General features: G+C 34.3%; 2 protein-coding genes across 2 annotated transcripts; one reads left to right on the plus strand and one right to left on the minus strand.

Moving 5' to 3' along the window:
• Nucleotides 1–364: 364 nt before the first annotated feature.
• LOC124530561 (eukaryotic translation initiation factor 3 subunit G) lies at nucleotides 365–3,843 on the minus strand. The gene is made up of 6 exons (XM_047104764.1): nucleotides 3,671–3,843; nucleotides 2,816–3,004; nucleotides 2,510–2,674; nucleotides 2,039–2,162; nucleotides 926–1,140; nucleotides 365–577 (listed from the first exon to the last, which is right to left on the minus strand). Exons 2-6 carry the CDS (start codon nucleotides 3,002–3,004, stop codon nucleotides 434–436), a joined length of 837 nt encoding a protein of 278 aa, XP_046960720.1. The 5' UTR covers nucleotides 3,671–3,843; the 3' UTR covers nucleotides 365–433.
• A 372-nt stretch (nucleotides 3,844–4,215) lies between these two features.
• Nucleotides 4,216–7,700, plus strand: LOC124530362 (band 4.1-like protein 5). Its single transcript, XM_047104509.1, has 2 exons — nucleotides 4,216–4,498; nucleotides 5,096–7,700. The coding sequence occupies exon 2, from the start codon at nucleotides 5,114–5,116 to the stop codon at nucleotides 7,097–7,099; it is 1,986 nt and encodes a 661-aa protein (XP_046960465.1). The 5' UTR covers nucleotides 4,216–4,498; nucleotides 5,096–5,113; the 3' UTR covers nucleotides 7,100–7,700.
• The last annotated feature ends 8,531 nt before the right edge of the window (nucleotides 7,701–16,231 follow it).

The raw sequence follows: 16,231 nt of genomic DNA on the forward strand, positions 1-16,231 counted from the left end.
TTATGTTGCAATTTGTTCTTTATTCATAGCCAATGTTCACATTCTTCTATTAAGGTTCATCCAAGTTTTAAGTGGAAATAAAAAGATGTTATTATCCTCATAAATATATTGTATAAGTGGTGGACGAGCATATAGGCCACCTGATGATAAGTGGTCACCATCATCCATAGACAATAACACTGTAAGAAATATTAACTATTCATTACATCGTCAATGTACCACCAACCTTGGGAAGTAAGATGTTATGTCCCTTGTGCCTGTAGTTACACTGGCTCACATATATTCTCATTATGTGTACCAATAACATGCATTCCTTTTTTATTTCAATTTACTAGGTATATCTATTTTACCAAATGAAAAACTATTGATTGATAAATTCAATTTATTTAAAAATTCTGTAATGTGTGACAAGGTTGAATAAGTATACAAATCATTAGTTATTTTGAGGTGGCTTTGACCATTCAACATTCAAAATTAAGTGATCATAACCATATCCATTCAAAGTTTGAATAGCTTTAGCAGCATCCGCTCGAAACTTGAAATGCACATAAGCAAATCCTTTACATTGGCCAGTACTCTGAAAAAACAAACCAATATGAACAACCACTTATTATAAGAACTCACTGATGACACTTACTACTTACAGTACTTAGTAAATAATTATGAATGAAGGTAAATATTAAAATGATTTTTATGGTTATTCTTCCAACAAAAAGCAAACAAAATATGTTTCGAAATTATCTACTTATAAATATTTTCACTTCAGTAATGTCACCGGTTATGGAGATCATACCACATGGAAACAATATAAAATAAAGATACCGGGTACTTTTTCTTATTCATTCATTAAATAGATCCTAAACCAATAGTGACAACGATTAATAATTGAAACTAATAATTTATTGTCTAATAAAAATAAAAATACCTTCTCCTTAGCAAGATACAACTTGTGCACTGGTCCAAATCCTTTAACCAGATCATCAAGATCGGCTTCAATGGCGAAGTTACTAAGGTTCGAGATACGGATGGCTGTTAAGTCATCACGTCTAGCACTCGGAGGCTCCCGACCGGTAACACGGACGGTACCATCTCGAGAGTTCGGCGCAACATATTTATTAGAGGAAGATGCCGCTTTCGCTTCTGTAAAATATAATAAAGAATAATAATATTTTGAAGCCCATGACAATGTGAATAATTTAAATTTTTAGTAGAATGTAGTAGTGGATTTCTTTGTAGTGGGTACTCTCACATTTTAATTCAGTATTTTTTATTAATCTTCTCAAGAAGCAAACTTGTTTGTATAAATTAAGTTTGATGATATTCTATAAGACACATAGAAAATCTGATTAATTCCAACAACTAGACATCGGAGGCACCAGAAGAAAGGCAATTTTCTTGCACTTCCTTGCCATGAAAGAAAATAGACCAAATTTATCAATAGAGAAATATTTTTTTATTAATGAATATGCAACTCTTAGATTCGAAACAAATAGCTATGTCTAGGTTGTTCAATATCTACGTCCCCTTATAACCATTACCTGGAAATAAAATGCTGTACAGGTTGTTTGGCAATGTATCTTCAAGTTGTAACATCAATGTTTAATTTTTTTTACCTACTTAAAACTCTATGGATATACTGCTGTCTAAGATTATATTTCATTTGTTTATAGCAAATATGGAAATGGAAAACAATTTACAAGCACTCATAAATGGAGATAAATGATTTATAATCACAACAAATTATAATGAACATAAGTATATTAGTGTTCATTTGTGCCAAATAAATATAAGTGGAGTATATAAAATAAACTGACAGTTTAACTGTTATCTTTAAAAATAAATAAAAAGTACATTTTAATACTAAATAAGAGATAAGTTAACCAGGTAGGAGGCTTTCTAGTGACTTTTCTTCTCCAATAAATCTGGTTAGAACTAGTTGTGAAAACTATGGTAGTGAATTTTTAGATACCATTTTAAATTTTAAAAATATTGTGAAATTTTATTGTCCTATTAATATAAGTAAGTGACCAAATCTTACCTGCAGCTTTAGCAGCTTCGTTAGCTTTAGCTTGAGCAAGCTCTGTATGCTGGAATGGACAGCTTGTTGTCCAATGTTCACCATGACACGTACGACATTTAACCAATACTTTACTTGGTCTGGCCTAAAATTAAGAAGTTGTGAATAAATTTTCTTATATTGAATTAGTAGACAGTAAATATTTACAGAAAACATATGGTCACTTGTGAGATTGCTATTGTCTGGGGTTCAAATGGCTTAGCCTTTTTTGTCTAGAAATTTTTAGTTAATCTAATGGAGCTTGAAACATTGGACATCCTTTTCTTGCTCATTAAAGTTACAATAAAGTTTTTAGTTTTGCACCCAAACTTTATCATGAGAATAAAAAATATACCTTTATTTGCTAGTTTCTGCTTAAAATGACAGATGAACCAAAATTCAAAATTGGCCAAGCAAATATATTCATGAAACAGTTTAAAAAAATAATTATACCTTAAGTGCCTCCAGACCTCCTTCATCTGGGCGCTGTGCCTCTTCTTTGCTTGTAATAAATTGCATAAAAACATCTTCAGAAACATTTGTAGTAGCTGGATTAGGTCCTGGTTTATCATTTGCCGAATCACCAAATTTATTCCAGGTTTTACGTTTGGCAATACTCTATTTACAAATGAAAACATAAGGAAAAAAAATAATTATATGATCAGTAAAGAATATAATGAATCAATGTTTCAAAATAAATACTCTTAATCACTACTAACTTACTAAGCATTATGATTTGTACATTAAAACGAAATTTACCTTAGACACTACTCGCTTTTCAATCTTGTATGTGCGGACAATTTTTACTTTTTTGTTGTCATTGTCGTATTTATATTCAGTAACAATTTTTAAACCATTCTCAACAACTTCTGATGGTGGTGGAAGTGCTCCCTGATCAATCTCCACTTCATCAGCCCATGAGGACTGGATTTCATCAGCAACTGGCATCTTAAACAATTTTATATATATAAACTTTGAGATTTTACATCGAAAGTATGACTTGTATATTGTAAACTTTCACACACACCTTTAACTGAAATGTACCACATTTCAGTTAAAGGTGTGGGAAAGAAATACTATACAATTATTTTATAGTCAGGCCATATACAAGAAATTGGGTTTTAGCATCAAAAATTCTCAGTAAATGTCTGAGTACACTCATGTCCTGATAAGCATTTTCACCTGTTCAAGTGACTTTTTCAGACAATAACTCAAGTACATGTATATTATTAACTTTTGTTGGTAGTTGAAAAAAAATTTTGAATATTTTCCTATTAAAATGACAATTGCTGTTTCAGTCTGCCTGTGACAGTCACTAACAACTTTTACAACTTAGTATGTAAAAATAATCATTTTATTAAAATACGATTTAATATTGTTGAAAAATAATTGCTTTACAGTGCTGTAAGCTTAAAAGATGAATTTCGATAAGAGCAAGTATTTAGACAAAACATACCAACACAGGCAAAGTAATTCCACTAGTTAAATTTTATTGTTTTCTGGCCATGGGACTATTACCAACGTCGACTTGTCAGAAAATAACCCTACTTTTATGTTTCATGGATATTATTGTAATCTTTTAGTGTATAGTATATTTTAGAAATCAGTACTTACAGTTTTAAAATTTAAAAACTTGATGTAGGTATATAAGTTCTTATTATTTTGGTATAAGCGTGTTTAAGCTTATAAAGTACAGCTGTCCGAAAACACCTTACATTACAAATTACAGAGATTTTTTTAATGAAATACGTACGACGACAAAATGTCAAACATATACAGATAAAATATGAATGCAGAATAAAGTATAAACAACCATTATTAGCTTAAGGCTTCATTACACGTGGGGTTCATATAATTCTTAAAGACGAATTAGAAATTTATTTGTCTTTATTTTTATTTATTTTGTCATAAAAGGGTAAAATTTAATTTAATAAGGTAAAATTTAAAATTAAAATTGTAGTACTTATAGTTGTTATTGTATTCATTACTTAAAAGCAATTAGTACATTTAATACGTTGTTCACAAGTATAAATTGTTTCAATGGTTTGACAAAAGAATACGTTTAAGAAATATTTTTTTTTTGACAACATTAAATAAGTTTTTAATAAAATAATAGCGAAGTTATTTTTGCATTTGGCAGCACTTATTGATCAATGCTTTTGCTTATGACACTGTCAATTAACTCTTAAAATTTACCTAATCTGTGATTAAGTTTAGTTGCTAAATTGTATCTAGAATAACACGTTATAAACTTTTATCAATATCAGATTATATTAGTTCCTCAGTGTTTCACATTTATAATCATATAAAGTTTTTTACCAATTACCTGTAATTTTAATGTAACAGTAAAATAGTGCAACCATGATTAAAGTTTAATATTTCTGCTGATAGATTGTTGCTTAAAGCTGAGACTTGCAGTCATTCGTAGTCATTACCAATTTGGTACGTATAATCATTTTAATAAAAGCGAAGCGATTTTTTTTTAATTTGATATTATAATTTATTGTATAAAGTGAATTGTCTATATGCAAATCTATACCCACAAGACATCCCTCACGACGTAAGTCGTCGTAAGTCAAGGTAAAGTTTGCGCAAACTAGTCTAACCCATTTAAGTTAAACTTAATTTAATATTAGTATCAATTCCCGGATTAATTAAGTTTTCTCATGATTAAAATTAAAATAGTATAATGAAAAACAATTAATGTTTATGTACTATTTGATATGTTACTTTATTACTTTGAAGTACTCTTTTGTATCAATTTTCAATAATGTTATTTGATATTTGCAACAGTGTTCATAATGTTTGATAAAACAACAATATTATGTGTTTTGATATGTTGAAATAGGATATGTAATTATGATAATGAAAGCTATAGGAACTTTTCGAGCATAAAATATATTTAGTTTTTATTGTATTAAGCTATTCATTTTAAATATGTTTTTTTTTCCATTAACTATTAATATATTAAATTAACTGAAACATGAAAACATCTGTTCATTAGATATGATTTTTAAAACAATTTTGTATTTTCTGTAGGTGAAGTAAAAGTTAACAATGCTACGATTTCTAAGCAGAAGAGGGAGGTCTTCCAGCCAGACACGCAACAAACAAAATCAGAAAACTTCAAACAACAAGAACTTGATACAATGTAAGGTAATGTTACTTGACGAGACAGACCTTTCTATTAATTTATCAAAAAAAGCTAGTGCAGGGGATCTCTATGAGCAGGTGTTTTATTCCCTCGATTTAATTGAAAAAGACTATTTTGGTTTACAATTCACTGATACAAACAATGTAAAGCATTGGTTGGATCCAACAAAAACTATAAAAAAGCAAGTAAAGATAGGTCCACCCTACACCTTGAGACTTAAAGTGAAATTTTATTCATCTGAACCTAATAATTTAAGAGAAGAGTTAACTAGGTATCAATTCTTTTTACAATTAAAGAGGGATATATTAGAGAGCAAACTTGAATGTCCCCATTCAACAGCAGTGGAATTAGCAGCACTTGCTCTACAATCAGAATTGGGTGATTTTGATGAGCTAGTCCACACACCAGCTACTGTGTCTGAGTTTCGGTTTGTACCTAATCAAACTGAAGAAATGGAAATAGAAATACTTGAGGAATACAAAAAATACAAGGGTCTTACACCAGCTCAAGCAGAAGTAAACTATTTGAACAAGGCTAAGTGGCTTGAAATGTATGGTGTTGATATGCACATTGTGCTAGGCAAAGATGGGTGTGAATATCACTTAGGATTAACACCGACAGGAATTCTTGTTTTCGAGGGACCACAGAAGATTGGCCTATTTTTCTGGCCCAAAATAAGTAAATTAGATTTTAAGAAAAAAAAGTTGACTCTAGTCGTTGTAGAAGACGACGATCAAGGACGAGAACAAGAACATACATTTGTATTTCGACTTCACAATGAAAAAGCTTGTAAACATCTTTGGAAATGTGCTGTGGAACATCACACTTTCTTCCGCTTACGTGCTCCAGTGAAAGGTCCCTCTGCAAGGCAAAACTTCTTTAGAATGGGATCGAGATTCCAATATTCCGGGAAAACGGAGTATCAAACAACACAACAAAATCGCGCTCGTCGAACAGTTCAGTTTGAGCGGCGGCCCAGCCAAAGATTTGCCCGAAGACAAAGTCACGTGTTGAGGGAACGTGAAAAACAAAATACAACTGTTAAATCTGAAACGTCTGCGCAACCTGAACCCAGTACTTCAGCAGAAACTGCTGCAATTGAAAGCGGACAAGATACACTATCGCGGAAAAGTAGTGCAAAATCGCATAAATCTGTTTTGGTGGAAACTGATCTTAAAGCAAGTGAAATAGGAGAACCTTCGACTAAAAATCTCCTAAATGACGAAGAACCTGAAGAAATGACCATTTCGAAGGAGGATGCAATCAGCAATAAAGTTCTTTTTAAGATGGATAGTATTGAAGAAAAGAAAAATAACTTAACCCAACTTGTTATTAACAAACCATCTTGCAATTGTTCACCGGTGGCTGAGTTTAATCCACTCAATGATCTTTTAATGAGTTTAGTAAAAGAGAAACTAAACAACGACGATTCAAAGAACGAAGTCAAAAAGGACCAATTAGATTCGACTGACAACGAAGTGCCAAACAATCAAAGTAAATGTTATTTACCTTCAACAAAGAATCTTCCTCCAGGACAGCTTAAGTGCAATAACATTCTAAAGGCTCGCGAAAACGAAGTTAAGATCATTAACGAATCCTCTAATATAAACCTGTCGATACCCTCAACGCCATCGCCGAAGATACTGAATGAAACGAATCCAAATAATTCGCAATATGTTTCCATCGTTGTTGTTGAGCCACCGCGTTCCCAAACAAAGCTGGCATCACCAAAACCAGTTGAACGAATGGAAGATGTAATTCCTAAGTGTCAACCGATATCATCACTTTCGCCGTGGCTCGTCACATCGGAGCCAAGTTCTCCATCTGGTATCGGGGAAAAAGAAATAACAATCATTCACCGAAAATCGGTTATAACTACTCAACTTTAAGAAAATTTATAATTCAAGTTTATTACAGAGGTATTGTTTTAAAATTATGCTAATTATACTGTAGTTATAACATTACTCATTCGTATCAAACGATCCATGACTATACAAAATTTAACATTATACTCCTGTATTTTCTTATGATAATGATAAAACGGAACAGAACTGTTGATCAGCCTTAAATGCTTAGTCGTAAGTTTCAATCTTCCATCTTTAAAAAAGCGTGAGGTGCTCCGAAATTACTAAGTAATTTCAGGTGTCATTGATCGGATTGTGACAATATGTGCCTTATAAATCGTAATATGCTTGAAAACTTTACAATTTAATTTCACTTTTAAGTTTCGAAAGAAACCAAAAGCGAGATGCTTCATTTTCCATGAACAAGTTATATGTTCATATATATTTGTGACACTTTAGTTTAATAAACTTAAGTCATTCCGTTTGACAAACAAATTGCCAATACATTCCATTTTACCTGATGAGTAATCCGTGTAAGAAAACGAATTAGACACATTAATAACAATAAGTATTGGTTAGGTATTTTTTTAAACATTCAGATTCGTCATACACTATATAAATATTTTAAATTTAATGCTAGTTGTCGCGAGCGACTTCTCTCGCGTTTTAAGGCTTTAGTTTAATAAACTTAAGTCATTCCGTTTGACAAACAAATTGCCAATACATTCCATTTTACCTGATGAGTAATCCGTGTAAGAAAACGAATTAGACACATTAATAACAATAAGTATTGGTTAGGTATTTTTTTAAACATTCAGATTCGTCATACACTATATAAATATTTTAAATTTAATGCTAGTTGTCGCGAGCGACTTCTCTCGCGTTTTAAGGCTTTGCCTTCATACTAAATTTCATCAAATACGGCTTAGTAGTTTAGCCGTGAAAGAGCAACAAACAAACAGAAGAGCAACAAAGAAACAGAAACAGAGTTACTTTCGCCTTATAATATTAGCATAAATGAAAAACAGTTAAAGATTGTGAGATTGGTTATAACAGACATATTTGAAGAAATTATATACAGTTTATTGTTTTTCATAATTTTTTTTTTTTTTAAATATATAAAATTATCCTGTTATATTATTTCGTCGAGTTTTTAAATTTGTTATTCGCTTAAAGGGGGTACTTAACTTGATTTGAAATTTGTGTTGCAATAACGATAAGCTTTGATGAAGACATTTTAATATTTGTTATTTCAATAAATATTATTAATACATAAAAGGAATCAATTGTGCACGCAAATTTGTTATAATAAAATTAAGTAGTCGAAAAGGATAAACCAACTTATAAAATGCTGTGTCAAACCCTCGCAGTTTAGAAAGATGAAATTTTGAAGATAGATTTATTCTATAACGTAAGCATAATCACATTTTACGAAAATCTTTGTTGTTTGAATTAAAAAATTAAATTCTAATGCTTATTTTACCCGGAAGAAGTCGAGGCTGGCAGCTAGTAATCCAATTTTAGTCCAGTCAAATTACGAAATGAATAAACATGAGCGAACACAGTTTGGGCATTTTGAGGATCGAAAGGGGGGTGCACCCTGAGCTTAAATTCCAATTTGAGGGGCTGTAGTGAGGTCAGCTCAAGGTCATTTCGACCGAAACGCGTTTAATTCGATATCTCGAGAATGATCACTGTTAGCCAAAAAATTATAGAGACCTTTTCTTTTCCAAATTAAATTTACCAACTTTTTTATTTAAAACTTTTTTTTCTAACATTAATATTTTTCAACTTATGACTCCCGCAAGGCAAAAATTTCATTTTTTTTCCTATTTTTCGTCGTTTTCTCCCCAACCATTGGATTTTATTGAATTTTACCGATCATCAACGTAAAGATCTTTTAATTATGAACAATTTTGTTCTTAAACTTTTTTCTGTAGTGTCAATACCTTCGTAGTTATATATCATTTTACCGAGCGAAATCCGCGCCACTGTCGCAATATAAAAAGGTCAATCGATGAAACTATTTAAAAATAGGGTATTTAATTTGGGTAAATTTTTCGGTTAATTTGGGTAAGAAGTAAATTAACAATTAAAACTGTTTCACACATTTATTGATAAAAAAAATAGGTTATAAAATTCGGAAAGTTAAGCACCCGAGGTCGATGGAAGTGATTCGTGAATATTAAAGGCCCTGGCGGTATCGGGGCATACGTCGTCCTCGTCCATTACGTCAAGATCATCATCGTCGGTAATCTTGGCCATATTGGAACAATAGTTCTCTTGGCAATTATTGCAAATAACTGAGCAAAAGAGGCCGGCCTTTCTGCATCCGCACGCTTTGCCGCAGTTGGTTTTGCATTTGCACGCAATCGATCTCAGTAAATTATCCGGAGCTGGTTGCAATGACATCGTTATTGGCTCCAATCCACGGGGGGTGCGACGCCAGCCCCACTCCTCGGGTTCCAGATAATTTTCCAGCCAGTATTGTACTTGGTAGAAACACCTCAGCGAGTGAAAAAATGCCGCATCAGAGGTAGGAGGAAGGGATTCTAATTTAACCCTCCCACTGCCTGCCATTTTTTTATATCCCTTATATCGGAGCTCGTTGAGATTTGTACAATTCGTGTCACCCGCCTTGCGATACAAATTCAAAATGAATTGTTCGCCGTTTGAAGCGATAGTTGTTTTATCTGCTTTGTCTTGCAGAAAAACTTCAGTTAACGAAACCAAATCCGGAGATTTTTTCAATGCGGTCATTGTTTTCAGCTTGCCTAGGTTGAATGGTGCCGACGTTGTGTCGCAACCACTAATGGCGTGCAAAAATAATAGGTTTTTTGCGGCATTCGGCCCATATATCGGTTTGAGGCAGTGTGGGCTATATGTAGCGTCCGTCGATTTGCCTCGGCCAGGTTTTCTCAAGAAAATGTTGTTGCACGCGCCGGCTGTTGCAGTCAGCAAAACCAGCAAATCCACGTCCTCACCAATAACAACCGCAGCACTATACTCCTGCGAAATTCTCTTAGCCGTACTGATAATTAGACCATCCGCATCCTCTACGGCTTGCTCCACCTCTATGTCTGATTTGATGAGAACCGTTTTCAGTAGTGAGATGAATCTGGTCTTATTGCTCTCGTTGCCTAAAAACTTATCTTGAGTTGCGGTGACGGTCATATTGTCGGTGAAAATTATATCCACACATGGCTTCAACTGGGATCGGCGCAGTCGTTCGGCAGATTTGGTGCCAAAGTTGGAAATATCTTCGGGATAGCCATCGAATACAATTACTACGTCTGTACCGTAGTGTTTTTTTGTGTATGCTACGTATTTCTGGCATATATCGGAGTAGGTAACGTTGCTGCCCCACACAACCCTGTGTAGAAGAAATCCACCGTCAATAATGAATTTTGGGTTCGGCCCTAAGTCCGGAGGTGTTTTTAACGGCAGGAAGCAATCATACAACGTAGATTTTGTGCCGTGGCGCATTCCTTCCTGTGTGAATAACGACATCGGATAAGGTGCCAGCTCGTGTTTTAAGATTTCTTTTAATTCCGTTGGCAAATTTTCAGACAGAGTCATTCGTTGGAATAATAACAGCGGCTGAACTGGAACAACTGGCGCATTGTCATCCACGCGGATGCTGTTGGTAATTGCAGCTAATGGAAGGACTTTTTTTTTTCGTTGAAACTTGTACGTCGCGAATGGTCTTCCGATCATCTCGTTCAACATTTTCGCGCCAACTTCATCGCAAAGATGACAGTTGATTGTCGAGTCGCCGATGGCACCAGTACTTAGTGACCGCAAGTTGCATGCCTCGATGAAAGGTTGGCGCTCACTCAACCAGTTGTCCAGTTTTTCTGAGTCGCTGTTATCTCGCACAATGCGCGACGGTCTAGCATCAACATGCTGCTCAGTAGTTGCGCTGAATACGCCGCAAAAATTTTCGACTTCGTCACAAACGTGTAGCATTGAGATCATTCCTAGAATCCATCTGGATGTTGTGTGAGAGTTTATCCCACGTCCTTGCGTTAGTCCACCAGCTACTTTCATAGGTCGATTTAATCTTTGCTCAATTACCATGTCGGACATAATTCCTGACCACGACTTGTCCGTAAAGTGCATCGTAAAGAAGCCATTAACAAAATCTTGCAGCTCGAAATCAAGAAATTTATCTTGCAAATCCATCATTCTCTGCAGATATATATGTGCTGCTTTTGCGTACAAGAAATGGCCACTAGCGTGGAAATATGGCAACATTTTTTGGATGGTGTCAAGATGCAAGTTCCAATTTCCCGATCTTTCGGCTTCAATGAAGTTTTTCATGAGCGTAACCATACGAAAGTATTGTATCCAAAGTCTTCCGGTCGGGCTCAGCTCTTCAAGTACTTTCAGTTGATTTTCGAATTTCTTATACGCGGCTTCAACAACAGGATTCTCGGCTTCTGCGAGGATGTAGGATCGTTCGGGCCCGGATAAAATCGAATCAAGTTCTTCTCGCTCTTCTTCCGTAAATTCGCTCTCCATGCTGTCAATTATCATCTTGGCTAGCGATTGGTGAACCAGTGTGTGTCCTCTGACAGCCCGAGAATATGCATGTCCAGACAAAATATGGACGACGCTGTTACCAGCGTATATCGTCTGTAGAAGCTCTGTCAGGCCACTGCCATCCATAATGTTTCCTATTGAGCCTAAGAAGGACATCAATAAATGAAACCCGCCCAAACGGAGGACTATTTTACCGACAGGTGAAGTCGAATCAACGCCAGATATAATATCGTGAGCTTTCATGAAAAGCGGAAGGTCGAAAGTGACAACACATCCTTTTTGCCCGGCATCTTTGCATTTTTCGGTAGCCAAACGTAACGCGGTATAAATAGTGTCTTCTTTGGACGGAGGAGCATCGATGACTGGTAATGGAATCACCCTCGTTTTCTTGAATGATCTTTCAGCTATCACTTGCTGCATGAAGCCATTCCATCCACCAATATCGGGTCGAACAGTCCACTTGCCATACAACCATAAAAAGTCGGCAAGCGTTGGAGAAATCGTCAGATTTATCGGACGAATGGAATTGATGTTGAGGGCACAAAGTTCATTCGGGCCACAACGGTTTTCGTATGTCTCGATAGGGATGTGTCCGAACTTTGCTATCTCCGCCGCAGTTAATTTCGTAGATTTCCGCGAGGCAGGTGCTTCGTAAGAGACGGCTTCGCAAGGAGTAACGCACTGTATACCCCCCATTACATGAAAAGTATTGTGGCCATCAATTGTATTAACATTGAAATCGGAATTATCGAAGACAAACTGGGAAAAACCATATACCCCGATTTTTGGAGAATGATTCTGGATACAGCATGATTCAAATAATAACACTTCATTGTAGGAAGAGCAAAATCCAAAAGCTGACAGTATGTCGATGAGATGTTTTGACGCAAATTTCCTGTACAGAAATGTTGCAACTCCCAATTGCAGGGGAGAATGAAATCGGCGAGGTCGAACTGCAGTCATGATGGCATGTGCGATGGTAGTGCAGATAGTTTCCCACTTATTGGTCGTTGAACACTTGTATTTCATTATTAAAGTGCGAAGAAAAACTTTGAGCGATTGTGGAATTGTCGACTCAATATTTTTCATGAAATCGTCGATCGGAGGAAATTCGTCTTGCAGCAAAAGGCCTCGAATATCTTCTAGTATTATTCCTGCTGCTTCTTCGACAACACGTGATCTCTCTTCTGCTGGATTTCCTTTTTTCGCCTTATAAAACGAATCGCTCAAAATTTTCGCACCTGCATTCGTTAAGCAAATAAATGTGCCAAGACGTGGTCGTTCGAATATCACGATATTATCGCGGTACTTGTTTATTAAGTACTTTTTTATGGTACGGAAGTCTACTTCTTCAGCACCCTCGATTTGGTGGGTTATGTCGGAAAGTTTAAATTGACAATCATCATCATTCGATAGCATGTAATTGTATATTGCGTCGACAATGTCTTCGATATTTTCACAACTGCGTCTTCTTTTTACTCCCCTTTTCGGTTTAACTTTTAAATCGAGCCAGCATTTGTGATGGTATCTTGCGCCAGCACCAACATCATCAGAAACTTCTCGTATACGCGCACTCACCGACTGTGACACTTGATCATTTCGGCCCTCCAATATCGACAATATGGATTTTTTCACCGCTGAAAATGATTTTACCGAACTTATACGAATTCGTTGTTTGAGGCGAACGCGTTGGTTCGTTTCTTGAACGTTTTCCGGAATCTTTTCGGTGCAAATAAAGCACGAGTTTTTGAAATCGAATTCCTCTTCATGTGGCACGGGTAAAGGTGTCGGTGTCCGCGATGACGACGAAGAGTCTGACGACAGACTTCGCCGTACAACAGCCGCCGCAGCTCTCTCGTCTCCATAATGTCTTTGACACGAAGAATGCACCCTAATAAATAATTAATACCAGGAGTAAATACTGGAAAATTTTGTGATGATGAAAAGTAATTTTTATAACGGTCAAAAAATAATGAATATTACCTTATACTCGATAGAGAGGTTAACATGCGCTCATGTTCCTTATTTCCCCTTATCACGCTGGCTTTTATAAGTGTTTGTATCCGTTTTTTTTGCACCGTTATAACTTCTCCTTCACTCAACGTTTTGCTGCATATAAAGCAATGTTCCATTTTTATTTTTTACAGCAGCACAACATTCTAAAACCGAAAATACACGATTTTTGATCCTCACTGCGTAGAAGCCAAGAAAACACTGAACAACTGAACGGTTATGCTCACTTCCACTCCCCTTTACCCCGACCCTTTCTTAGGCTAAAAATAGATTTCATGGGACGAGGGTTACCCCAGGTATAAAAATCGAGGACAGATGTTCCTTACTTGCACTAATACACGCAACAGTGTGTCTGTGGATACACGTTGCGACAATGGCGCGGAATTCGCTCGGTAAAATGATATATAACTACGAAAGTATTGGCACTACAGAAAAAAGTTTAAGAACAAAATTGTTCATAATTAAAAGATCTTTACGTTGATGATCGGTAAAATTCAATAAAATCCAATGGTTGGGGAGAAAACGACGAAAAATAGGAAAAAAAATGAAATTTTTGCCTTGCGGGAGTCATAAGTTGAAAAATATTAATGTTAGAAAAAAAAGTTTTAAATAAAAAAGTTGGTAAATTTAATTTGGAAAAGAAAAGGTCTCTATAATTTTTTGGCTAACAGTGATCATTCTCGAGATATCGAATTAAACGCGTTTCGGTCGAAATGACCTTGAGCTGACCTCACTACAGCCCCTCAAATTGGAATTTAAGCTCAGGGTGCACCCCCCTTTCAATCCTCAAAATGCCCAAACTGTGTTCGCTCATGTTTATTTAACCCGTTTTTAGCCGTAATTTGACTGGACTATTTATCGTCTAAAGTTTGTCGTGCTTGGGCAATTAACGCTATGAGACCATGAGAAGTGGTTAAGGGCTAACATAATAGCGACACTTAACACGGGGTATTCTCACACCCCAAGTTAAGCTATTGCAACTCTCGGCGAGCTATGGAGGTAAAAATATTTAAGATCAAATGTAATAAATAATACAGATTTTTATCGTAAAGTTTCGCTTAGAATAGCTTAGAATGTTTTTTCTGCTTTTGATTAGATAGGGGTTGATCCTTGAGACACCTCTGTAACTGCTAAGGTGCTTTTTATTTTTACTTAATTTTAATCAAGCGGAGCACGACTTACATTTATAATTACCCCTGTGGTTGTTGTATGTGTACCAACTTTTGACTTTAGAAAGTAAAAAAAATCTAAACAAAATTTTCATTTTGACTTTTTTTTCATGATGCTTTTCTTAGTCGTTAATAAAAAGCAAACATAAAAACGTATAATTTAATGTACTTAGTTAAAGATTTTCTTCCAGAAAATTAAAATGCTTGGATTTGAAATAATATTGTCCAATAATTTTTTAGGTAGCTTTAGTTTCCACTATTTTTGCAGTAATCGTTGTACTTATTAATTATTATAATTATATTATAAGCTACTCTTTGTAATGTCGAATATTTTACACTTACAATTTTTCACAAAAAAAAATACACATAGTACAATTATATTATTATAATTAAACAGTATTAAACAGATTCAAAATATGCCAAAAGGTGCCATAAATAAAATTATCAACAATTCGATTTATCATATACTTAATACGTAATAATAAAGGTCTGTTTTGACAGTTAATTTTATTAATTGAATGTATTCTGAAGTCATGTCATTACTTAACTATTTGTAGGATGTTGAAGTTATATTAAAATACTTTTGATGATGAAGATGGAATTGAGACTGAAAAACATTTTTTTTTAATTTAATCGTTTCATATTTGCAAAATATATTTTGTCAAGCAATGTATTAAGAAAAATACTAGTAAAAGACTATAAAGCTTATTGAAGAATATTTATGTGTGGTGCTCATAAAATAAAAACACATATCGCATTCCAACCGTCCAATGTTTCATATTAGATTGTATAAGATTATTTTAAAGTATTTATCGTGATATTGTACTTAGTCTTAAGATTTCAATTGAAACTGATTTACACGCCAATATTATATGTTAGACGTTTTTAATAATAATAATTAACGAAATTACGTGCTCACTATACTGTAGAAAATGAAAATAATTAAATTGATGACCTAAAATGTATTGAAATTTAATCTCGATTATATCTATGTTTAAAAAAATGGATTATTGTTTTATTTTAATGTGACAATAGCGAATACATTTAGAAATAGTTTAAGGAATAATATATTGTAATAGTCTTAATAAATATTAAGATAATGATATGTTGTCGTTGATTGTGCTCGACATCATGTATTTTATTTCTGTTTACGTTCTAATAGATTAAACATGTTAAGATATATTTATCTTCATCTATAGATATTTTACTGTGACACTATAATCTTTTAAGTTAAGATACGCCTTTTCTCTTTTATATTACAGCTAGAGAAATATATATTTGACAAAATACGAAAATTTGTTTTATTCAATACACTATTACAGAGATTATTCTCTGTGCTGTTCGATAACCAGCTAAGAAAACTTATTGTTCGTACTGATTTACGGGAAAGATCAAAGATTCGCTATGTTCTTTAAAAGGCTTAGACATATATTATATATTATTGATTTGT

This window comes from Vanessa cardui, chromosome 6 (genome assembly GCF_905220365.1).
Source record: "Vanessa cardui chromosome 6, ilVanCard2.1, whole genome shotgun sequence".
NCBI lineage: Eukaryota > Metazoa > Arthropoda > Insecta > Lepidoptera > Nymphalidae > Vanessa > Vanessa cardui.